The sequence below is a fragment of the Saccopteryx bilineata genome, chromosome 6 (genome assembly GCF_036850765.1).
Source record: "Saccopteryx bilineata isolate mSacBil1 chromosome 6, mSacBil1_pri_phased_curated, whole genome shotgun sequence".
Lineage (NCBI taxonomy): Eukaryota > Metazoa > Chordata > Mammalia > Chiroptera > Emballonuridae > Saccopteryx > Saccopteryx bilineata.
In genome coordinates this window covers 180,260,815-180,285,702 of record NC_089495.1, presented here as the reverse complement: position 1 = coordinate 180,285,702, position 24,888 = coordinate 180,260,815, and the positions used below count along the sequence as shown (strand labels likewise).

At 40.4% G+C, this 24,888-nt stretch overlaps 1 protein-coding gene across 2 annotated transcripts in view; it reads left to right on the top strand.

Annotated features, from left to right (window-relative positions):
- The window catches only part of PLCB1 (phospholipase C beta 1), a 688,569-nt gene that overhangs the window by 461,782 nt on the left and 201,899 nt on the right, over window positions 1-24,888 (top strand). For both annotated transcript variants that reach the window (XM_066234441.1, XM_066234442.1), the window contains exons 5-9: window positions 8,064-8,143; window positions 11,224-11,277; window positions 12,358-12,433; window positions 19,825-19,925; window positions 21,525-21,691. In XM_066234441.1, coding sequence (XP_066090538.1) covers window positions 8,064-8,143; window positions 11,224-11,277; window positions 12,358-12,433; window positions 19,825-19,925; window positions 21,525-21,691 — 478 coding nt within the window. The remainder of the gene's footprint in view (window positions 1-8,063; window positions 8,144-11,223; window positions 11,278-12,357; window positions 12,434-19,824; window positions 19,926-21,524; window positions 21,692-24,888) is intronic.

The following is a 24,888-nucleotide window of genomic DNA, read 5'->3' as shown; positions in this document are numbered from 1 at the left end:
GCGCCTTGGCGCACGGGTTCGGTATCGGCAGATTGATATACGAGTTGACTTACGAGCTCGGTTACAGAACGAATTAAATTCATATCTCAAGGGTCCTGTGTGTGTGTGTGTGTGTGTGTGTGTGTGTGTGTGTAGTGAGAGAGAGAGATATTCAGTATTCATTTTATTTTTAAATTTTATTTAGTGAGAGGACAGGAGAGAGAGAGACAGAAACACTGATCTGTTCCTGTATGTGCCCCAACCAGGGATTGAACCCACAACTTTTATATTTTAGTGTAACCAACCAAACTGTCCCGCAAGGGCTCCATATTCATTTTAGAATGGTTTTGTTTCCCCGAAGAATCCTGGGGTCGAATACATGTTTTTGAGAGCAGAGGTGACACTCTGCCTTTTCCCTATAACTCCAGGTTCTGGATGTCAGTCAAGCCATCAGCCCGGGCCCCTTGCACGCCATGGGTGCCATTTACAACACACAGCCATGACGTGGCACTTTCCTGTCAACAGGACAGATAGTGACTGCTGACCTGTGTTTGAGCTCCAACCTCAAACAAACAAACAAAAACCCTCCTCTTTTTTAAAGATAATGAACACAAATACTCTAAAATAAAAATGGGTCAAGAATATGAGCAGAAAATTTTCAGAAAAAAAGTGAAACAGCCCCCTACATATACAAAACAATGCTTGACTAGGCTGGTTAACCAGACATGCCAATCAAGACCTACGCAAGGGCCCATGTTGCATCCACGTCCAACAGGTAAGCAGAATTTTCTGAAAGTTCGATAATAGCAAGTTTTGTTTGTTTGTTTGTTTTTGTTTTGTATTTTTCTGAAGCTGGAAACGGGGAGGCAGTCAGACAGACTCCCGCATGTGCCCAACCGGGATCCACCCGGCATGCCCACCAGGGGCAATGCTCTGCCCATCCGGGGCGTCGCTCTGTTGCGACCAGAGCCACTCTAGCGCCTGGGGCAGAGGTCAAGGAGCCATCCCCAGCGCCCGGGCCATCTTTTGCTCCAATGGAGCCTCAGTTGCAGGAGGGGAACAGAGAGACAGAGAGGAAGGAGAGGGGGAGGGGTGGAGAAGCCGATGGGCGCCTCTCCTGTGTGCCCTGGCCAGGAATCGAACCCAGGACTTCTGCACGCCAGGCTGACGCTCTACCACTGAGCCAACCGGCCAGGGCAATAGCAAGTTTTTGAGAACATGGGAAAATAAAAGCTCACAGCCAATAGGAAAGCACAGTGCTACTTTGGTGAGCAAGTCGCAGCAAGCGGTACTAGGAAAATGCATGAATTGTAACAATTCACCGGGATATATGCCCTAGAGAATCTCTTAGATGTGGCCTAACACAACAGGAAGTGTTTGTGCAAACAAACATTTTTGAAGGAAAAAAGAAACCAGTAAATGTTCATCAATAAAATATGGATTCATAAATTATGCATTCCTACAGTGGAATAGTATAGTAGTTAAAATTAATTAAATAGATCCACATGCAGAAGCAAAAGCTAAAGACATGTTGTTTGCAAATATCCATTATCCAGCCAAATGAAGCATATGATATGATATAAATTATTTGGTATTTTAAACATCCGGGGTCCCATTCTAGTGAGCAGCAATCTTTTTCTATAAAGGGCCAGCTAGTCAATGTTCTGCCGTTTTGGGGTCTTTGCCATTGCAGCATGAACGCAGCCAAACACAATGCAAAATGGACAACTCTGGCAGCCTTCCAACAAAACTTCATTTACAAAAGCCAACAGCAGGCTGGATTTCACCCTCAGGCTTTTGTTTGCTGAACCCTGATCTATACCCTTCTCCTCTAATCCGATAGGGAAATAGGTGGTATTGATGTCAACCTTTCACAAAAGAGGGAGAAGAAGGGAGTCAGCGAGAAGCACAGCCCAGAGTTCATCTACACTGCAGTGTCTTAAGGACATACATGTTTTTAAAAGTATTAAAAGAAATATGGCAAAACATTGATATCTATTTAATTTATATCTGTGTTTGTTACATTAGTCTCTTTTTATGTTTACCAAATATATATATGTGTTTGTGTGAAAAAAAAGGAACGATGAAGTCAATACATAAATATGAATGATCATGTGAACCAGCACCATGGGAAACAACTATCTGTAAGGGTATTTCTTCCAGAAGATCTTTGTCTGTATGTCCTTTGCAGTCACAAGTCAGGACAACAAGTGAAGAGGTGTGAATTGCCGATGGAGAAGCCTCTGTTTTCAGACCTAGGGATAGTTGTTGACCTGCTGCATGATGAGTGTCTGGCTCTAGGAAAAGTATGAATCATGTTATGGATTGAATCTCTCTCTTTACAAGCAAGTTTGAGTTGAGTTTGGGAGCTGTCTCCATCACAGTTCAAGATTGTAGAACTGCTTTTTTTTTTTTTTTTCTTTTCTTTTCTTTTCATTTTTCTGAAGCTGGAAACAGGGAGAGATAGTCAGACAGACTCCCGCATGCGCCCGACCGGGATCCACCCGGCACGCCCACCAGGGGCCACGCTCTGCCCACCAGGGGGCGATGTTCTGCCCATCCTGGGCGTCGCCATGTTGCGACCAGAGCCACTCTAGCGCCTGAGGCAGAGGCCACAGAGCCATCCCCAGCGCCCGGGCCATCTTTGCTCCAATGGAGCCTTGGCTGCGGGAGGGGAAGAGAGAGACAGAGAGGAAAGCGCGGCGGAGGGGTGGAGAAGCAAATGGGCGCTTCTCCTGTGTGCCCTGGCTGGGAATCGAACCCGGGTCCTCCGCACACTAGGCCGACGCTCTACCGCTGAGCCAACTGACCAGGGCCTAGAGCTGCTGTTTTTGTGTGTGACCTCCCCCTCTGTCCACCTTGTCATCTCTCCTGACATTTCTCCTCTCTTGTTTGTAAAATGGGGTGTTAATAAGAGAATACATCTCATAGGGTGGTTGGGGAGGCTTAAATGAGTTAATTGTTTGAAAAATGCTTAGAATAGTGCCCCGCCTATAGTAAGTGTGATATTTTATACAGAAAACAATTAAACAGATTTACTTTTTATTTTGCTGAGTTATATGTATAGGCAGCCCTGAAATCCTCTATGACAAAATGTCTGAGGGCATGGTATCTAACAGTATAAATTTTGGAGCCCATGAAATAAGTGATCTGCTCTTAAGCTGTGCTGCTCTAAAACTGAATCCTTATCTGTGAAAGGAGGCTGAGAACAGTACATACTTCCTAGAGGATTATAGTAAGAATTAATTATGATATTGGATGCAAAGAACTTAGCTCAGTGCCCAGTAAACACTCAAACAATACCTATGAGAGTAATTGAGACTTGTGAAATAATTAATAGTATTAAGCGTACACACAAATCCTGTGCCGAGTGTCATGGAATGTAAATAGCTTTAGATCTAAGCATACATTAACTCTTTGATGCGGTAGGAAAACTTGACCTCCTGTTAGGTGAGAGACTACATCTCATTACCCACAGCAGAACCCGGGGAGGGGAGGGGCAGGGCAGGGAACTGCAGATATAATCTCACAGATGTAATGTACAAGCATGCACATTTAAACGCCAAATGAAACTTTGTGGAAGTTGATTTTCTCTAGTTTGGATCTCTGTCACCTCTTTTATGAGAAGAGATTGATCACAAGGGCAGGAAATGTCACTTAAGGAGCTTCATGGTTTAAATAGCAAGGGCTGAACCAAGCTTTAGTGGCAATCATCAGAACTTTGTCTCTGGAAGTAGAAAACAAATCCTGCTGATTAAAACAGAAGCTGTCTTGCTAATGCCAAATGAACTAGGGCCCAACCCTGGATTGATGCGTGCACAGCCGGGGTTGGATCTGACTACCCAGCAGGAACGCATGATGAACTGCGGCTCCTTTAAGCTGCTTGGACCACTTCTCCTTAGCCATATGCTTCTTAATACATCCTTAAGGGCTTTTAGCTATTCTAAAACTAATAACCAAAGTCATTTCTTTCTTTGCTTGGAAAGTGAGGAGACGACGATTAGAATAATGCTTCCTAAACCAGGTCCTGAAACGCCCTGTTACTCAAAATGTTATCACTGGCCCAACAGTACACTCAAACTTTAATATAAAAATATAACATTTTCATGAAAAAAAAAAAAAAACCCGCAGCCTCTGAGTCAGGAGATCTGGTGTGGAGCCTAAAGTCCCCCATTTCTAACAAACTTTTGGTCATTGCTACTCTATGGTATGGTCCAGCCTAGACCCACTTGGGAGCTTGCAGGAAATAGAGATTCTCTGTCCCCTCCCCAGATGCTCGGAATCAGTGTCTATGTTTCGACAAGACCCCCAGTGATTTGTATGCACATGAGAGTTTGCGCTGTGCTGCTCTAGAACCTGTGTATGTGAACCAACTGTCCTAAGGCTTTGCTTGGCCATCCCTACTTACGTAATGTTGCTAACTACTAGTACCCTAAAGTCTTGGAATATGTTATCCTGCCGTAGCAGATTCTAGCAGTGTTCTACCCATTGCCCTCTGAGTCCTTTGCTGTTCTCACACACATCACCTCAGTGAACTTTCACTTCCCCAAACTAGCACCTTGTTCCTTTGTTAGTCGCTCCCTCTGGGTGCTGGAACCCTTTTTGCCTGCTATCAAGGAAAGCAGGAAGTGCGTGGGAGTTTCCACGCCCTCCAGCAGCCTTAACCAAGATTATCAGGTAGAGGGATCACCACACTCCAGGTCCCTTGCCCCTGATCCTAAAACTCGCCTTTGAGCTGTGGTCTACATAGGAAAGAAGCCAAATTGACCATCTGCTTGAGTTTGCTTGGTATCTCATGCTTCTCCCTTCTTCCCGTCCCAGCCTGGTTTACTTTCCTGTAATATTGCAGGGGACACTTGGTCATGAACATGATTCTCATCAGTCCTTGTCTTAGGATCTGCTAATAGGGAATCTCAAGTAAGACACATACAGTTTTAGCTCAACGTGATATGGCCTGAGACCAGCACCCAACCAAGGGTTGGATGATTCCTGAAGTTCTTTTGGGTGTTTCAAAAGGTTACTAGAGGCCAATGGATTCTAGGAATTCTGCATATAGAAATTTAGATGGTCACCTTCTGAGAAGGTGGTGAAAACAAATGACGCTCTCGTTTCTTGATGAGCTAACCATGACTGTGGTGACGGTGGTAATGATGCTATCCCACAGCTGGCTGTATGAGGGATCCATTGAAAGAGCAAAGCATCTAGAAGCCCTGCACTGACCAATGTGGCAGCCACAGCCCCCAGCCGCACGTGTGGCTCTTGAGCACCTGAAAGGTTGCCAGTGTAAACTGAGATGAACTATAAGTGTAAAATGCACACCTCTTTTCAAAGACCTACCACCTGAAAAGAATGTGAAGTATGTCGGTAATTTTTCTGTTGGTTACATGATTAATAATCATATTTCTCAAAATATTGGGTTAAGTAAAATGTTCTTTAAAATTAGTGTCCCCCATTTCTTTTTACTTTTTTTTAATAAATGTGGCTACTAGAAAATTAAATGTAGTTTACATTGTAAGGTGGGGCGAAAGGAGGCTTACAGTTGTTGAGTGGAAAATATAATCGTTAATAAATAAATAATAATACAAGAATAAACTGTTTTGTGTCCTCAGAATTGTAAACCTACTTTTGCCCCTCCATTTCTAGGAGACTGGTTCTAATATAGGCCTTGGTTTTCAACCGAACGGTCAGAACCAGTTAAATCTCCCCAACTCTTACTTATTTCTGGTTGGGACTGACCGATAAGCATACAAAGTGGTACATTGCACTCAATTATAAATACTTTTACCATTTCATGATGTTGCCATGGAGCTGGAAATGTCTAAAACTTAATCTTTAGCCCAGAAAACATTAAACCAGAATCATATTTTTAAAATTAGTGCTTGTAGTTATTACTCTTAGTTTAAGATATGATTTGAGGACATTTTATTGGAAAGCTGTTCAATAGTTATTTCTATGATTTTCTGTGCATACATTGAGTCTGATGGTCAGTTATTTGGCTTCATTCACTGTCATGCTGTGTGGTCTTTCCCAGGTCCCTCACCAACAGTATATAAGAGTTCAAAGCCACTGTGCTTCTAACCAGAAGCTTCCTAACCAAATTCTCTGTTTGACTTCTCAACCTCAACTCCATCTTTGACATGGCTGCCAGATAACCTCCCTAACACACAGGCTAGGCCCTTTGGTGATATTACATTCTTTTGCGAAATCATCTTCAGATACCTGAGCAGATATTAAATGCTGTTTATACTCAGACCTCAATTTTACTTTTTTAAAAATTGTAACTCCCCCTTTCTTTTCCAATTTATATTGGACTACTGCCGTTCCCACTAAGTGCCGCCGTGTGTACTTAGCTCTGATTCTTTCCCCCAGTCTCCCCTGCTTAGCATGCCCTGCCCCCACCACCACTCTCTGCCCTATTCCTCCCGTCCCACCTCCGGTGCTGCTGTATTACATGATGGCCTATTCGCAGTGCCTTAAGTCAGGAGACAAAAAAAAATAAGACCAAGAAACAACTGTAGAAATAACACAAGTAGGTGGAAAAACTGTTGAACTAAAAAAAAAACATGATTTCATTGAGGAGAAAGCCAAGTCAATTGATAATATTGAATAATTAGACCAGGGGTCCCCAAACTTTTTACACAGGGGGCCAGTTCACTGTCTCTCAGACTGTTGGAGGGCCGGACTATAAAAAAAACTATGAACAAATCCCTATGCACACTACACATATCTTATTTTAAAGTAAAAAAACAAAATGGGAACTAATACAATATTTAAAATAGAGAACAAGTAAACTTAAATCAACAAACTGACCAGTATTTCAATGGGAACTATGCTCCTCTCACTGACCACCAATGAAAGAGGTGCCCCTTCCGAGTGTGCGGTGGGGGCTGGATAAATGGCCTCAGGGGGCCACATGCGGCCCACGGGCCGTAGTTTGGGGACCCCTGAATTACACTATTTAGCTCTTAGGTCACCACTTAGAGAATTTTCATTTTTTGGACTAGACTATTAATTGTGAGTTCCAAATCATCAATTAATCATTCGGGATAGAACTTCAGCTTTATTTGCGGGATTTGCTCTTTTTTCCATTTTCTTGCAAATCAAGTGAGATCAGTGGTGAACGGGGTGAGGTAGGGATTAAGATTCTGAAGAAGTGGAGGATTGGCAGCTAGGGGGAGGGGAAGTACTGGATACTCTGTAGCATTGTGACTGCAACTGCTGCTTTTAGAGAGCTAGTAGAACTGTAATTACCACTTGAAGACCCCTGATACAGCTGCTTTAGCTTGAGCAGTACATTGTGAAGATTATATTGGCAGGTTTGTTGAAAATATATTTGACTCTATTTTAAACTTTTCTAGAAGTCTTTATCTTCTCATAATGCAAAGAAACTAAGAAAAAATGTTCACTTATTAAAAGGCAACCTATCAGTTTCCTATCACTAGAAATTTTTTAAAGCGGGGGTGGGAGGAGTGTTTATGTGTAAAGAATATTTCCTTAGGAAAGGAGTAGACACTCAGGATTTGAATTATTTTTTTTTTCATTTTTCTGAAGCTGGAAACAGGGAGAGACAGTCAGACAGACTCCCGCATGCGCCCGACCGGGATCCACCCGGCACGCCCACCAGGGGCGACGCTCTGCCCACCAGGGGGCGATGCTCTGCCCATCCTGGGCGTCGCCATGTTGCGACCAGAGCCACTCTAGCGCCTGGGGCAGAGGCCACAGAGCCATCCCCAGCGCCCGGGCCATCTTTGCTCCAATGGAGCCTTGGCTGTGGGAGGGGAAGAGAGAGACAGAGAGGGAAAGCGCGGCGGAGGGGTGGAGAAGCAAATGGGCGCTTCTCCTGTGTGCCCTGGCCGGGAATCGAACCCGGGTCCTCCGCACGCTAGGCCGACGCTCTACCGCTGAGCCAACCGGCCAGGGCGGATTTGAATTTAATTATGTCATTTTTACAAGAAAAAAAAAAGAGGGGAAAAAACCCTTAGGCATACAAATTGGACTAATTTGCCTTCCAAGTAGGCTGGTGAAACATGTATCTAATGACTGTACATATTTAAGCTAATGCGAGTGTGATTTACATTTTCCAGGAATGGACAAACGAGGTTTTCAGTTTGGCAACAAACCTGCTGGCCCAAAACATGTCCAGGGACGCATTTCTGGAAAAAGCGTAAGTAGCTCTAATTTTATTGCTAAGGGTGTTGTTGCTCCTTCTGAGTCAGTTTCCTTTCTTCTTTGTGAGTCTTTTGTTTATGCTGTGCTGGCTTCTTACATTGAAAAAACGTAAATTTCCCTTTGGGATTTCTTAAGAGAACTGATTCCTCCACTGTTTGAAGTTGGAAAACTTCCAAGAATAGAGGGCTCTTTCCTTTGAACTGCATGCCCGTGTGACCTTGAGCTCCCTTGAACGTCAGTGCCTTCAACACACGATAAGGAGATACCTCCAACTCCCGGCGTCTGTGCTCAGAACCCAAAATTATTCATTTCAGGTGGTCCTCTGATGCCACACCTGCCTGTGTCAGATCAATTATTAACCTGAGGAAGAGAATGAACAACATATGGCACCCTTTTCTGCAGGCCACTAGATCCCTGACAGATGCTACAAAGACTTCTCTGACGACTTCCATCAATAGGCTGATGTCCTGACTCCTGTCCTTGTGGACAGTCATAGCAAGGGTTAGTAAGAAAAGAGAAAGAGCAGAATTAAAAGGAGAAGGAAAGAAAGCAAATCAGGATTACCCAATCATTCTGGAATCACAACAGTCTTTCTGAAAATTATTTGATCGAGGAAAACCATTTCTGCCAGATAAGCAGCAACGAATTGGTGTGTCCGCGTTGTCAGCTGTGGGTGTCCAGGAGATTGGGAGCCTTGAAATAAAAACCACAAGCAGTGCTCCTCTGTCTTATTTAATAACTTCCTTTCTTCCTTCTTCTTCTGTAAGGCTGTAAGACACCAGCCCACGCTTCTCTTCCTTGGTTTCTTTGAATTCCTTTTAGTTTGAGTCAGCACCGCACAAGTCTTCACTTAAATGCTTTCCTGTCATCTCATCCCCTTCGTTGTCACCTTGAGTTTGACCCTTCGTAAACGCCTCCTCCTCTACCTCTGTCTTTCCACCTTTTCTTTTTATCATCTATGATCTTACTTACCATCCTTTATCTAACAGACGTTTCTTGAACATCTGCTGTGCCAGGCAATGTTAGTGGAAGGTGACGCAGAGATAAATGTTTTATCTTAAACCTGGCATGTTATAGCTGCTAAAACATCTGCTTGATAGTCATTTATTATCTTTTGCAGATGTCTGTTCCGAATAGGTGTTAGGCTGTGAATGGCTTCCTTGGAAATTATGGGACATGTCTTATGATGCACATGTTGTGAGCATTGCTGTTGCATGTCCAGTTGGATATCAGACTGCCAGGTCATACCAGGCGCAGTTTCTTAAAGTGGTGGTTCCCTTCACCCTCCTGCACTGCTGGTGGGAATGCAGACTGGTGCAGCCACTGTGGAAAACAGTATGGAGAGTCCTCAAGAAATTAAAAATCGAACTGCCTTTTGATCCAGCTATACCACTTTTAGGAATATACCCCAAGAACACCATAGCACTGTTTCAAAAGAAGAAATGCACCCCCATGTTTATGGCAGCATTGTTCACAATAGCGAAGATCTGGAAACAGCCCAAGTGTCTGTCAGTGGACGAGTGAATTAAAAGGCTTTGGTACATATATACTATGGAATACTACTCAGCCATAAGAAATGATGACATCGGATCATTTACAACAATATGGATGGACCTTGATAACATTATACTGAGCGAAATAAGTAAACCAGAAAAAACTAAGAACTATATGATTCCATACATAGGTGGGACATAAAAATGAGACTCAGAGACATGGACAAGAGTGTGGGGGTTACGGGGGAGGGAGGAGAAGGAGGGGGTTGGGGGAGGGGAGGGGCACAAAGAAAACCAGTTAGAAGGTGACGGAAGACAATTGGACTTTGGGTGATGGGAATGCAGCATAATCAAATGTCAAAATAACCTAGAGATGTTTTCCCTGAACATATATACCTTGATTTATATTAAAATTAAATTAAAAAAAAAATTTTTTTTTGTTTGTTTGTTTTGTTTTGTTTTTGTTTTTTTTTTTCTTTCATTTTTCTGAAGCTGGAAACAGGGAGAGACAGTCAGACAGACTCCCGCATGCGCCCGACCGGGATCCACCCGGCACGCCCACTAGGGGCGACGCTCTGCCCACCAGGGGGCGATGCTCTGCCCATCCTGGGTGTCGCCATGTCGCGACCAGAGCCACTCCAGCGCCTGGGGCAGAGGCCACAGAGCCATCCCCAGCGCCCGGGCCATCTTTGCTCCAATGGAGCCTCGGCTGCGGGAGGGGACGAGAGAGACAGAGAGGAAAGCGCGGCGGAGGGGTGGAGAAGCAAATGGGCGCCTCTCCCGTGTGCCCTGGCCGGGAATCGAACCCGGGTCCTCTGCACGCTAGGCCGACGCTCCACCGCTGAGCCAACCGGCCAGGGCCAAAAATTTTTAAAAAATTAAATTTTCAAAATTTTTTAAAAAAATAAAAAAAAAACTCCTTCAAAATTCTAAATAAATAAATAAATAAAAATTAAAAAAAAAAGTGGTGGTTCCCTTTCACCCCCAGCAGTGGAGGCTGAGAATTCTGCTGCCTGTCTCTGTCCACCTCTCCAGAAGCAGCTGGAGAGAGAAATTCAGTTGTTACGCTCGCACAGTGGAATACTATGCAGCATTGAAAGTGAATGATCTACAAGTATAAGCAAAACATCAATGGTTTTGCGCTATTCCTGGCAAAAATGAACTCTGTAATTCATGGCACAGGCAGTGTTGTAGCTGCGCTGCTAAGGGTTCTGATAAATTTTATCATCATCCTTGTAACACCCCCCTCAAAAAAAAATACAAAACAAGCAAACAAAGTTGCTTGAGTGAAAGAAGCCACACATAAAAGAATGCATTTACATTCAGTGCAGAAACAGGCAAAAAGAATCTACGTTATTTAAGGTCAGGGTCATGGTTCCCTTTGGGTAATAGATTCTAGAAAGGTGTATGAGAGGGACTTCTGGGATACTACTAGTGTGATAATGTTCTATTTCTGTGCCAACTGCAGAGACTTGGACAGTTTGTGAAAATTCAGCGAGCTGTACATATGCGTGAGACCTTTGCCAATGTATTTTATTAGCTTTTAAAAAATTAACCACCTGTTTTTCTGCTTCTCCAACAGCTATACTAAAGTTAAGCTGCAAGTCACTCCAGAAGGGCGCATTCCTCTCAAAAAGTAAGCTGGATGAACATTTTTTCATTGCTCTTTTCTTTTTCTCAACTGTCTGAATCTGTTCTGTGACTCTTCACTTCTCCACCAAGCCAAGTGGAGCTTGGAAATGCGTGATCACCCCAGTCCCCCCTCACACTCTATGTTCACCTCGGAGCAGCCGGTGTCCTCACAGAGGTCTTCTTGAGTCTGGTTCCCCTTTCTGTGGCATCCCTTTCAAGAAACTCCCTTCCAAAACAAGGAGAGATACAGGGATGTGGGGGGAATCTCGCTGATAACCCCACGGTCATCTGAGATTAAGAACTATTCTAGGAATGCGAGTTGGGGTGACCACGGTGCCCCTTTATACCAAGATGCCACCTTAAAAGCAAGGTTGCAAAGTCACTTGTCAACAGAAAGCCAGGCAGGAAGAAGAAAAGAGGAAGTAGGCCAGGGTCAGGAAGAAAAACTGGCGAGGGACAAGCCTGTCTAAAGGAGACAACAACTCAACTCCATCATGTTCCCTGTGGGACTAGTGGACTCCAGACTCTTGATTTTCTAATGTTTCAATGGAATCGATGCACCCAAATTATTGTATTAAATTTCCCAGTGCTCAAGTTATATTTTTAAAGCCAAATTACTGACCCAAGAAAGCACACCATTAGACCACAAGCAGATAAACGTCTTTAACCTTTGACTTACTAGCTACCAGCGGGCTCCCGTTAACGTAACAGTTATATAATTAACTAGTATTAATAATATTAACAACATACACCTTTAGAGCAGTGAGTAGAAGCGAAGGGAGAGAGTTAGCAAAGATATTTCATTGAGGGCTTAATTTTAGAGACTGTTCGCTGCTGTGTCTTCTGCTTGGGTCATCATCATGGTCTCAAAACACTGATTTTCTGGTAGACTCTTTGATTATAAAAAGCAGAAGCACTGATCTTTCAGAACACACGTGCACAGGCATGGAGTGACGGGGAGCCTTGAATCCCTTAGAGCTGAAGCAGAGAGGTTTGTTCAATGGGGTGTTTTTGGTTGGCACCGCCCACGAGTGCTGGGTCCCTAGGCCTTCTGTTCACATCTTGTCTGTGCTTTCACTTGCAGCATATACCGCTTGTTTTCAGCAGACCGGAAACGAGTTGAAACTGCTTTAGAGGCTTGTAGTCTTCCATCTTCAAGGGTGAGCATGTTGCCTTTCTAAACTTAGCACTACTAAATAGCTTTGAGTAATCATACTAAAATCGAGCTTGCCCCAGGGCTGCCCAAACGTGTTTTTTTTTTAATTGAGAAAAACATAGGATTTATTTGTTCCCATATACAATATGTGGGATGCTGTAATTATATATTCTTTCATGCCCTTTACCACAAACTTTTAATCTAGGAAAAGCCCTTGTTCTTTATAAATATGTAAGTAAAAACTAGCCCCTGGCCAGTTGGCTCAGTGGCAGAGTGTTGACCCGGCATATGGATGTCCTGGTTTCTATTCCCAGCCAGGGAACATGGAAGAAGCACCCATCTGCTTCTCCATCCCTCCCCTCCTGTTTCTCTCTCTCTCTCTCTCTTTTCTTCCCCTCCTGCAGCCAAGACTCCATTGGTGTAAAGCTGGCCTCGGGCACTGAGTATGTATGGCTCCATGGCCTCCATCTTAGGTGCTAAAAAATGGCTGCAGTTGCAACAGAGCAAGGGCCCTAGATTGGCAGAGCACCGCCCCCTAGTGGGCTTGCCGGGTAGATCCCAGTCAGGGTGCATGTAGGAGTCTGTCTCTGCCTCCCCTCCTCTCACTAAAAAAATAATTAAACTATTAAAAACTATCTAATATAAAAAATGCGTTGGCCAGAGAAGTCTTAATGTTATCCAGAATTTAAACTTCTCAAAAATAAATCCTTTCTTGATGTCCCTTGAGATATTAGCTAATGAATATGGATTATCATTAGGAAGACCTTTGAAATAATTAATTTTGCCTTGCCTCATCCTTTTTTAATTTATAGTTTAAAGTGTTATAAATGAATAAGCAATAAGGATAGCAGTACATGTTTATAAAGAAATAAATTTGCATGCTCTGCAGGACTGTGCTTAAAAAGTGTTTGCTGGGAGGGATGTAGGATCCAAAAAGTTTGGAGACCACCGATTTTGTTCATAGGGTGGATAAGTAGATGAGAGGACAAACTTGTAATATGCTCTTTTTTATGCCCAGCATATTCAAGGCTCACAATGTACGTTAACTGCCTTAACGAATGTGCTTTGGTTCATTTCAATACATTTTTACCTACCTGGCTCTCAAACGATTTGTTACCATTGTTTCTGGGAGAAATGAGTCTACTGCATAAAGCCTTTTTCTACTGTATGCAGAACTCTCTATTCCAAATTATTTTTATCCTGGTATCCAAGCAACAAGTAAGCGCTTTTCCGAGGATAACACTTCTACTGTAGGGAGAACTTCTGAGCCTCTTGCAACACACTGACAATGTTCAAATTGCATGGACCAGGTTGAAGAGCCATTCAGAAACTTATGATTAAATTGTAAATAAAAGTATGAGTGCTGTTATTAGACTCACCAGTCAATTCTCGTTGTGAATACTTTTCAGAAAAACTAAGTTTAATAACAACTTCAGTAGGTGACAGAAAACATAGAGTGCTGTTTTAACACCAGTGTCCTGCTCTCGGTGGCAAAAGATGCTGCTATTGCAAACACGGGGGCAGAGCTATCAAAAAGCTCCCCAACATGTTATCTTGCACTTTTATAAGCAAAATAAAATGATCAAACTTCCTGATGATTGCTTTCATTAGATGCTTTAGGGTAGGAAAGATATTACAGTTATGGTCCTGTTGTCAACTCAACAAATGTTTCTGAACTCTTACTGTGTGTCCTCAAACACTGAGAATATGCTCGTGAACAAAATGAAGTCCCATGCCCTGGCTGGATAGTTCGGTTGGTTAGAGCGTTGTCCCAATGTGCAGAGGTTGCTGGTTCGATCCCTGGTCAGGGCACAGACAGTAACAAATCTATATTCCTGTCTTGTCTCTCTGTGTGTGTCTCTCTCTGTCTCTCAAATCAATAAGTAAAAAAATTTAAAAAATGAAGTCCCAGGATTCAAGGACCATTTGGGGGTGCTGGCCAAATACCTTGACTGACTCATGTAATTTTGGGTGAATTCAATGAACAAAGAGAGTGGAGGGCTACCACTGAGAATAAGGGAAACTCATTCCAGAAATAGGAAACAATGTGTGCAAAATCCTGAGGCTGGAAAGAATTGACAAGTTTGAGTAACTGAGAAAAGACCACTGGGTTTAAACACAAAGAGAAGGCGTGAGAGATTAATGTAGAAAGATTAACGAAGAGTTTTTTTCCTCTGTAGTTGCTCCTGGGTTTACCTTCACTGGATAACAATTGTGAACTATAATGTTCAAAACTGTTAAGTTATTATTATAAACCCAGCTAAGGGAAAGAAGGAATAAAAAAAGAGACTGAATAGAAAGTCAAACCCATCAATCATTTCTCTGTAAATTGTAATTTTCTAAACAATTGGATTTTGAAAACTCAGTCAATAAATAAATATAAATTGAGTTTTTTCAATCCACTATGTTTATTATAGGTTCACACTTTCAGACCAGTGTCAACTGGAGACATTTTAAACGAAAAATGAGATTCAAATAACGGGAGTCTTGTTTAAATTGAAAAAAAAAAATTATCTTTAGTAAATTAAATATTATGACAATTTTCTGAAAACAAATTGGAGATTTTTATAAACTGTAATCAACCTCCATCATAAAGTTTTGAAAGATCATTATTCATAGTAAAGTATGCTTTACTTGGCGGAGTTGTAGAAATAGAATTCTTTACAAGATCTAAGAAGCAAAGGCAGTTGTAGAGCTAAGAAATACCGTAAATGCTTCTGCAAAGTGACTGTATTTTAAAACCCTGCTGTAATTTCATATCTACAGAACAGAGGCTCTAGAAAATATCCACTGGTTAGCAAAAAGGTTCTGGATATGCTGATGAGAGGTATTTTAAATACGACACAGAAGAAAGGGTTATACAAATGGTAGATATTACTACTGCATATCTAAAGCCTCATTTCATAGCCGGCAGTCATTCAAACTAGATTTAATTGTGTTCTGTAAATAGATAACGTTACCAGAAACACAGTGGATATCCTGTTGAGATTTTTTGAACATTATCTTTGTGCACATTGTTAGGGATAATTAATGCACTTGAACTTGTGTCCTGGCCAACGTGATCCATTGGAATAACACATTCCTTTAGGGGGTATTCCTTTAAAGAGTAAAGTTGCTTGTCCAAATTACCTTAATTGTTAAAAAGTAGTACTATATCTAAAAAGAGCCAAAGCAATTACTGCCCTTCTATTAATAATCCAAACACATTTTCTAGTGAAACCTTTGAAGACCTTTGCATATTCAGAAAATTATCATTTTACCCACAAACTTCCTGAGTACTGAAAATAGTTTACTGGCACCCAATTACCTTTGATTTAAGCCTTATTAACTTTAAAAACAGTTCCGTGGCATTTGGAACTGTATTCTATAGTCTTGGTATAGCGTTGGCCCATGTGTTTGCATTTTAATGAAGAGGATAAGGAATAAATCCATGTGTTTGCTTTAATAAAGTTGACTATATTATGAACATATATGCAATGCCAAGTAAAATAGTGGGTTTTTTTAGATTAAAAGAATACCTTACATTTTACTAAAGAATACTACGAATAAAACATAAAAGAATTTGTCACAGGATAACTAAGATTTACCTTTTTCCTATGTCTAACATCCCACATATACATCAGAAATGTAGTCATTTCTGTAGCTTGTGATTCTTAAAATCACTAATCTCAAAATTCCCTTTCAAAAAATTCTATTTTGAATCCACATTAAGAGGTTCATTAGCCTGATCTGTGGTAGCACAGTGGATAAAGCGTCGACCTGGAAATGCTGAGGTCGCCGGTTCGAAACCCTGGGCTTGCCTGGTCAAGGCACATATGGGAGTTGATGCTTCCAGCTCCTCTCCCCTTCTCTCTCTCTCTCTCTCTCCTCTCTCTCTCTCTCTCTCTCTCTCTCTCTCTCTCTGTCTCTCCCTCTCCTCTCTAAAATGAATAAATAAAAAAGAGGTTCATTATGAGTGGCTTACTTGTAATTATTTCATGTACCCCATGGCTAACACAACTTTTGTTTTATAGCTTTAGAACAAAAAGATTGTGAATAACTTGAAACCCCAAATTTGCTGAGAATAATCCATCATTTTGCTAAGATAAAACCTCTATGTGGACTCCTGATTTATTAGAGTCTGCTGCAATAAAGTAATATATTTTCAGATAACATTTTTCTGAATGTCAGATACCTGTCTGTTATAGAATTATTTTTTTAATCTAAAAATGTATAAGAAGAAAATACAAAGCACATCATAAAAACTGATGTAACCATTTAGTTTGCTGGATTACAGCAAACAGAACAGAATAAATCAGTTCTACCCACTTCACCAAATCGTGAGATCCAAAGAAAATAAGTGAAGGAGCTTTGTAATCTTCAGCCTTGTTTAAAATGTAAGGAATTAGGAATTGGCTGTAGCTTTTCCTTACATATCTTCCCCATTCTCTTTTACTTTAGCTTTCAATGATGCTCATTTTAGCTCATTTTTCCAAAATATTTTTTTTTCCCACCTTCACTCACTGATTCTGAAGACTTCATTCAGGGTATCCTCATTGGTCAAGTTGGGGGAGAGAAAAATGAGACAAGGAAAGTCAGCTGTTTTGAAATGTTTTCCTTTTTCTATGTGCTACCATCCAACTGGTAATGATCATAAGTTATGTTTATCCAGATGATCTCATTAATTTGTCCCCTTTAACAGGCAGTCCTAATTCACAGCTGGTAAATAAACAATGGTGAGAGTTTTACTAAAGCATTTTGTTCCATGAAGTTCTGTGTCTGGAATATTAGGTAGAAGACTTTATTTGAATCTGATATTCTAAGGAAAACATACAACTCAGAAGTTCATGCTCTCAACTTCCACCTTGCTCATAAATTTCATTCATTCATTTAGTAAGTATTTTTTGTGCACCTGCTGTATATTACACACCGGAGATAGAACAGTTAACATGCAAAACACATGCCCTAGCATGTGTAGATCTGCGCTGGCAAGTAATAGAATTGTAAAGCTGGGAATTCAACCCAGTTAAATGAGTGTTGAAATACGATACCAGCAAGGTGTGATGGCAGCAAGAATGGAACACAAAACTCCATCTGGGTGGAAGGAAAGGCTCCCAGAGGAAGAGACTTTAAGCCAAGAAGGGAGGGGAAAAAAAAGGGGTGAGGAAGAGAAGTAAGATAATTATTGATATCTTTCAATAAAATCTAGTTCTGGGTAAGGGTGGGGTGGTGAGAGGAATGAGCTCTAAATACTAACTAAATAGTAAGAACAGGAGAACATACTTGGGGTTTGTAGAATCCAATAAAGTTAGATGCTTGAGCTTGCTAACAGAGCTATGGAGTATTTCTTCACTATTGACTTGTACATCTTCCCTGTGTCCCTCATCCAAAAAGTAGGTTAGGAATGGTTATTCCCAGCTATACACAAAGCTACTTAAAAAAGATGTGGGTGTCTAACTCACAGAAGAGGTGACGCTGAAAAATATACATCTTCTAGGCAAAGGATTTCTTCCATCTTATGAATCGAATGGAATTTTGGAAACCAGTATACAGGTTGTATTTGTCCCCATTTTATGAGTGGCTAAACACCAATAAAACAGTCCGTGGAAACTTCCCACTGTTCTTGGACTTGGCCACTTGTACTTATAATTTCAAAATTAGTGTCCAGGTAACTAAGCTTAATGATATAATGCATATTGTTATGTATAACGATAAATGTGGTGTTTGGGTGTCTCAAAATTCTATTTTGTGAAAAATAGATTTTTTTCCTACTCCATAAGGGGTATTAGTAAATAAAATATTATTTTATTTGTTTATTCCACAAATATGGGAGTGAGCTAAGTCATGAGCTAAGTTTTCTTATCTGTTAGCAAGGAGTGTACAATTCCAGACAATCATTTTTAGAAACTGCCATAAAAGTACATCTCAAAACCTATAAATATGGTAAAAAGGAAGGGTGTTTTCTTTGACTTAAGGGCTTAAAAATAAAAATACTCATATAAACACATACCTGAGGTAGGAAACCTGCATGAAGAATGTCCTTCCTGTTAACAAAAACTTGAATACATGCTTCCGGTTACCATGGCAGCTCGACTACACAGAAAAATAAGTCCTAGAAGTGATTTTTTATGTCAGTGACTTGCTTCCCAAACAATAGGACTAGGAGGAATCAGTGAGAAATTCCTGTCTTATGATAACCATTTTTACAACTTCTCAGATTATTTAAACCAAAAAGAACATTGTTTGAAAAAAATGGGACAAAATCGGAATTTATCTTTTCATTTTGAAAATGTCTGCTTCTAGGTTCTTTACATTTTTTTTTTCTGTATTTTTCTGAAGCCGGAAACGGGGAGAGACAGTCAGACAGACTCCCGCATGCGCCCGACCGGGATCCACCCGGCACACCCACCAGGGGGCGACGCTCTGCCCACCAGGGGGCGATGCTCTGCCCCTCCGGGGCATCGCTCTGTTGTGACCAGAGCCACTCTAGCGCCTGGGGCAGAGGCCAAGGAGCCATCCCCAGCACCCGGGCCATCTTTGCTCCAGTGGAGCCTCGGCTGCGGGAGGGGAAGAGAGAGACAGAGAGGAAGGAGAGGGGGAGGGGTGGAGAAGCAGATGGGCGCTTCTCCTGTGTGCCCTGGCCGGGAATCGAACCCGGGACTTCTGCACGCCAGGCCAACGCTCTACCACTGAGCCAACCGGCCAGGGCCTTCTTTACATTTTTTAAACAAGTGTGAATGTTCTTCATGCCACTGATCGTGTAAGAACGGTTAAAATGGTAAACGTTATGGTATGGATATTTTATCACAATAAAAAAGATTAAAACCAAAACAGATCCTGGCCAGATAGCACAGTTAATAGAGCATCCTCCCAATGTACCAAGGTTGTGGATTCAATCCCCAGTCAAGGCACAGAAGAATCAACCAGTGGATGCAAATAAGTGGAATAACAAATAACAAATCAATGTTTCTCTCTCTTCCCCTTTCTGTTTCTTTCTGTTTTCCCCTTCTCTCTCTCTCTCAAATCTTTAATGACTCTTTTAAAAAATGAATCTTCTTTTTTTTTTTTTAAGAAGCAAACTAAAAAGTATACCAAAAGACCTTGTTTTTACTAGGTCTAACTTAATTTTAGAAATGTACTTAGGAAATTGCCTTAATATTCCTTTAGAAGAAGAAAACTCCTATGCTTAAGTTTTAATGCAAAAGCAACCTAAAATAAGGCTTTTGATACCTCAAAACCAGTGTTCAAATGAACCCCACTGCTGGCCTCATAAATGTCTTCTGAATGTTTACCCTGACCTACTAGAAGAAAAGAGGAAGGAAGGAAGGAGGGAGGGAAGGAATGGAAGAAAACAGGGAGGAAGGACGATGGGGAAAGAAAAAGACCATTAACTGACCCTGTTTTTTTACTTCCCAGAATGATTCAATACCTCAAGAAGATTTCACTCCAGAAGTATACAGAGTTTTCCTGAACAACCTTTGCCCTCGACCTGAAATTGATAACATCTTTTCTGAATTGTGAGAGAACACATTTGAACCCACTTTTCCCCTCCCCGGCTTCAGAGGTCCTCAGGCTGGCTAGGGCAGGATTCTGAGTCATGGAGGGGGCGGGGGGAAGAACATCTTGTGCAGGATGCCTAAGAGCAGTGCTTCTGTGTAATTGTTGGAGACAGTCACGCATCCCAACCCCTGAGGCTCAACCACTGCTTTTAATGAGTGGAACTTTGCTATGATTTGTTGTTGGGTGTAGCTAGCTGTTTTAGTATCCTCAGGGGGCTCTGTGTGGTTTGAAGATTATGGTTTGAACAGAGGCAGCTTAGTGGAGACGGACTCATGTTGCAGAAGGAACTGAGAACTAGCCACTGTACCTCTCTGAATCACATTAGTGAATGAGAAATTTGGATTATTAATACCCCTCCCAGCTGAAAATTATTTGCTTTTGTGTTAGAATTATATAGGCTTTAATTTTTTTTAAAAAAAGAATGAAAAAAAAACCCAAAACACCAAGGCAAATGTGGGGAATTAGCTATTTACTTTTTTAGTATACTGAAATATACATGATGACAGAAAATCAATCCAAAATTGATAAATACAATAAGGACTTTTTCATATGGAAGACAGGCAAACAGTGCTGTGGAGAATGAGATCAGATGTATTCACTTGCCGATGTTCATGTATTCATTTGCCATCAACTATTTATTGAACATGTGTGATATTTGTACCACTGAATTTGACCTTGGGCTGTCAACAAGATTAAAATGTGAAGTATGAATCACAGTATGTTGAAGAATTATAGACTTTGGTTAAAATGTAACTTTAATGAAAAGAAAAATGTGCTTAAACAGATTGTTTACTTTTTTAGTGATGAATAATAAATACATCTTTAAATGATTAATCAGGATATGGGAATTTGATGACTAATCCAGAAGTTTAGTGTTATAATCCAAAAACAACCCACTCCTCTGTGTTCAGTTTAGAGTGGTGCATCTCTACACAGAAGATACACTGTTTTCCTGCTGTGGATTTTCTCATTACTTGGTATTATTCATGGGCAGTATTTGCAAAAGATACTTGTAGCCCATAGAGATGCACCCATTGTGGGGGAGCAGCACAGTGTTTCTAGGGAAAGATAGGGACTTCAGTATAGCATGCTCTTCCCAGATATGGCAGGATTTGACTTCTCTGTAGCTAAAAGCACATGTGTGAATGAGACTTGGGGAAAGGATATTCTAATCCAGTGGTAGTGAACCTGGTTCCTATCGCCCACTAGTGGGCATTCCAGCTTTCATGGTGGGTAGTAGCGGAGCAATCAAAGTATAAATAAAAAGATAGATTTAACTATAGTAAGTTGTTTTGTAAAGATTTATTCTGCCAAACTTAGCAAGAATCCGACATAAAGTACTTGGTAAGTAATTATTATCATATGCTTTAACTTACTGTAACTCTGCTTTATAAATTTTATAAAGTAAAGTTACTTCCCTACTTTATAAATGACCATTACTGTGGAACCGGTGGGTGGTTAGAAAATTTTACTACTAACAGAGATACAAAGGTGGGCGGTAGGTATGAAAAGGTCGACTACCCCTGTTCTAATCTATGATTTTTAATTGTGTCTAGTGGTGCCAAAAGCAAACCGTACCTGACCGTTGATCAGATGATGGATTTTATCAACCTGAAGCAGCGAGATCCCCGGCTAAATGAAATACTTTACCCACCTTTAAAGCAAGAGCAAGTTCAAATATTGATTGAGAAATATGAACCCAACAATAGCCTCGCAAAAAAAGGTCAGTCCACTCTGTTTTGCGCTGTAGGGAAACTCTGGTTCCTAACTGTGAGTGGGTCACTCCCAGGTCATGTCCCACATTGGTTTACCTGCTATCCCTTCTCTCTTAAAGGACTAGTGGCTCAATGCAAAGGGGATTTTTTTTACTTTGATGTGTGATTTTTGTTGTGTTATATATGTGTGTGTGTGTGTGTGTGCATGTAACATATATATTTTTAAATATCTAACCAATTGTTTTGTTTTAAATTTACTCAGTGACTGAATGCATCTTTCTCAAACAGGAAATTTACAATCTTACAAGTTGCCCTTTTGGGTCTGTTTTCAGATGTTCTGAGAAGGGATCCACAGACTTTTCTAAATCCCTAAATCTGAAAACATCGGTCCCTTATCTTATTCTAGTTTATACTATTGACAAATTTTTCTACCTGAGAAATATAAAAATTTGACTTTCTATTAAAATAATCCATATTTGTAGAAAAAAAATAATGAGTCTAGAAGTTGATATAAGAAAGACTGCTCTAAGTTGCATGAAAGTTATTTAAAAATTTATGTTTTTGATTTGGGAGAAATGAATTGCCAAAATAACATCATGATGATTTAATTGCCAAGAATTTTCAGTGACATGTAGCATCAATGTCCCTGAAAGTATCCATGTTCATGGATAGGGAGAATAAACATCATTAAAATGTCTGTATTACCCAAAGCAATCTATAAATTCAATGCAATTCCCACCAAAATACCAATGACATACTTCAAAGATATAGAACAAATATTCCAAAAATTTATATGGAACCAAAAAAGAACATGAATAGCTTCAACAATCTTGGAAAAGAAGAATAAAGTGGGTGGTATCACACTTCCTGATATCAAGTTATACTACAAGGCCATTGTACTCAAAACAGTTTGGTACAGGCATAAGAACAGGCATATAGATCAATGGAACAGAACAGAGAACCCAGAAATAAACCCACACTTTTATGGAAAATTGATATTTGATAAAGGAGGTAAGAACAATACAATGGGCCTGACCTATAGGCACAGTAGGATAAAGCATTGACCTGGAACACTAAGGTCGCCAGATCAAAACCCTGGGCTTGCCTGGTCAAGGCACATATGGGAGGTGATGCTTCCTGCTCCTCCTCCTTCTTTCTCTGTTTCTCTCTCTCTAATCTCTGAAAATTGAATAAAGCCTTAAAAAAATCTTTAAAAGAAAAAGAACATACAATGTAGTAAAGACATTCAGTCTCTTTAGTTGGAAAAATTGGACAGCTACCTGCAAAAAAATGAAACTAGACCACCAACTTACACCATTCACAAAAATAAACTCAAAATGGATAAAAGACTTAAATGTAAGTCGTGAAACCATAACCATCTTAGAAGAAAACATAGACAGTAAGTTCCCCAACATCTCTCGCAGCAGTATATTTGCTGATTTATCTTCACAGGCAAGTGAAATAAAGGTCAGGATGAACAAATGAGACTATATCAAACTAAAAAGTTTTGCACAGCTAAAGACAATATGAACAAAATAAAAAGACAAACCATGCAATGGGAGAACATATTCAACAATACGTCTGATAAGGGATTAATCACTAAAATTTATAAAGAACTTTTAAAACTCAACACCAGGAAGATAAACAATCCAATCAAAAAATGGGCAAAAGAAATGAATAGACACTTCTCCAAATATGGTCAATAGGCAGATGAAAAAATGTTCAACATCACTAATCATTAGAGAAATGCAAACTATAACCACAATGAGATACCACCTCACACCAGTCAGAATGGTGCTCATCAACAAAACAACACAGAATAAGTGCTGGGAAGGATGTGGAGAAAAGGGAACCCTCCTGCACTGCTGGTGGGAATGCAGACTGGTGCAGCCACTGTGGAAAACAGTATGGAGATTCCTCAAAATATTAAAAATTGAACTGCCTTTTGACCCCGCCATCCCACTTTTAGGAATATATCCTAATAACACTAAATCACTGATTCAAAAGAAGAAATGCACCCTCCATGTTTATGGCAGCATTGTTCACAATAGCGAAGATCTGGAAACAGCCCAAGTGTCCATCAGTGGACAAGTGGATTAAAAAGCAGTGGTACATATACACAATGGAATACTATGGGGCCATGAAAAAGAAGGAAATCTTACCTTTTGCGACAACATGGATGGACTGGGAAATAAGCCAGGTGGAAAGTGAAAAATATCATATGACCTTAATCACTTGAGAAATCCAATGAATAATGTGAACTGAGGAACAGAATAAAGGCAGAGGTGGGATCAAAAGAACCAGAGGGAAAGCGGACAGAGGGAAAGGGGATGAGAGGATGAGGTTAGAGAAGGGAAAGAGATTGGTGAAATTATATATACATAACTCAGCGTTACACAGAGCAGAAAAAGCAAATTCTGGAGGAAAGTGGGGAGGGCACTAGGGGGAGGGGACAAGGGGGATGTTGAAGGGAACACGAGGGGGGGGATGTATTCAGTGGTACACTTCAATCTATGTAAACACAGTAAATTTAAATCAATAAAAAAGGAAAGACAGCTCTTAGTTGCATGAAAGTTATTTAAAAATTTATGTTTTTGATTTGGGAGAAATGAATTGCCAAAATAGGATCATGATGATTTAATTGCCAAGAATTTTCAGTGACATGTAGCATCATTGTCCCTGAAAGGGATCTTCAGCTCTGTTTCCCACTAAGACGAAGCTTCCTCAGAACTGAGATATCTTCACTGAGTAATTGGTGTGTTATCAATTATGCCATTATAAATTAACGAGATATTCAATAGGGAGGAAGATGAAGTACAATTAACCAATTATTAAGAAGAAGTAAATTGTATGTTAATAAAGTCATTAATAAGAATGGTTCTCATAAAAGTAAACTAAAAAATCTTTTCATCCATCCATTGTATTTATTCTGGAACTGGTCTTCTAAATGTAAAGTGAAAGTATGATATTTATTAAGTAGAAATTATATTTTATATATCTCTTATATACTGCTCACAAAGATTAGGGGATATTCCAAAGTGAATATGAAGCGATAAAATATCCCCTAATTTTTGTGAGCAGTATATTTTATACAATAATATCTTATTTATAAGTTATGGCTGGTAAGTTTTATCCTATGTGTTATATTGATTAGGAATTATAGGTGACATTTCTTAGTGTTTATTTTCTTGGTCAAGCACTTGGT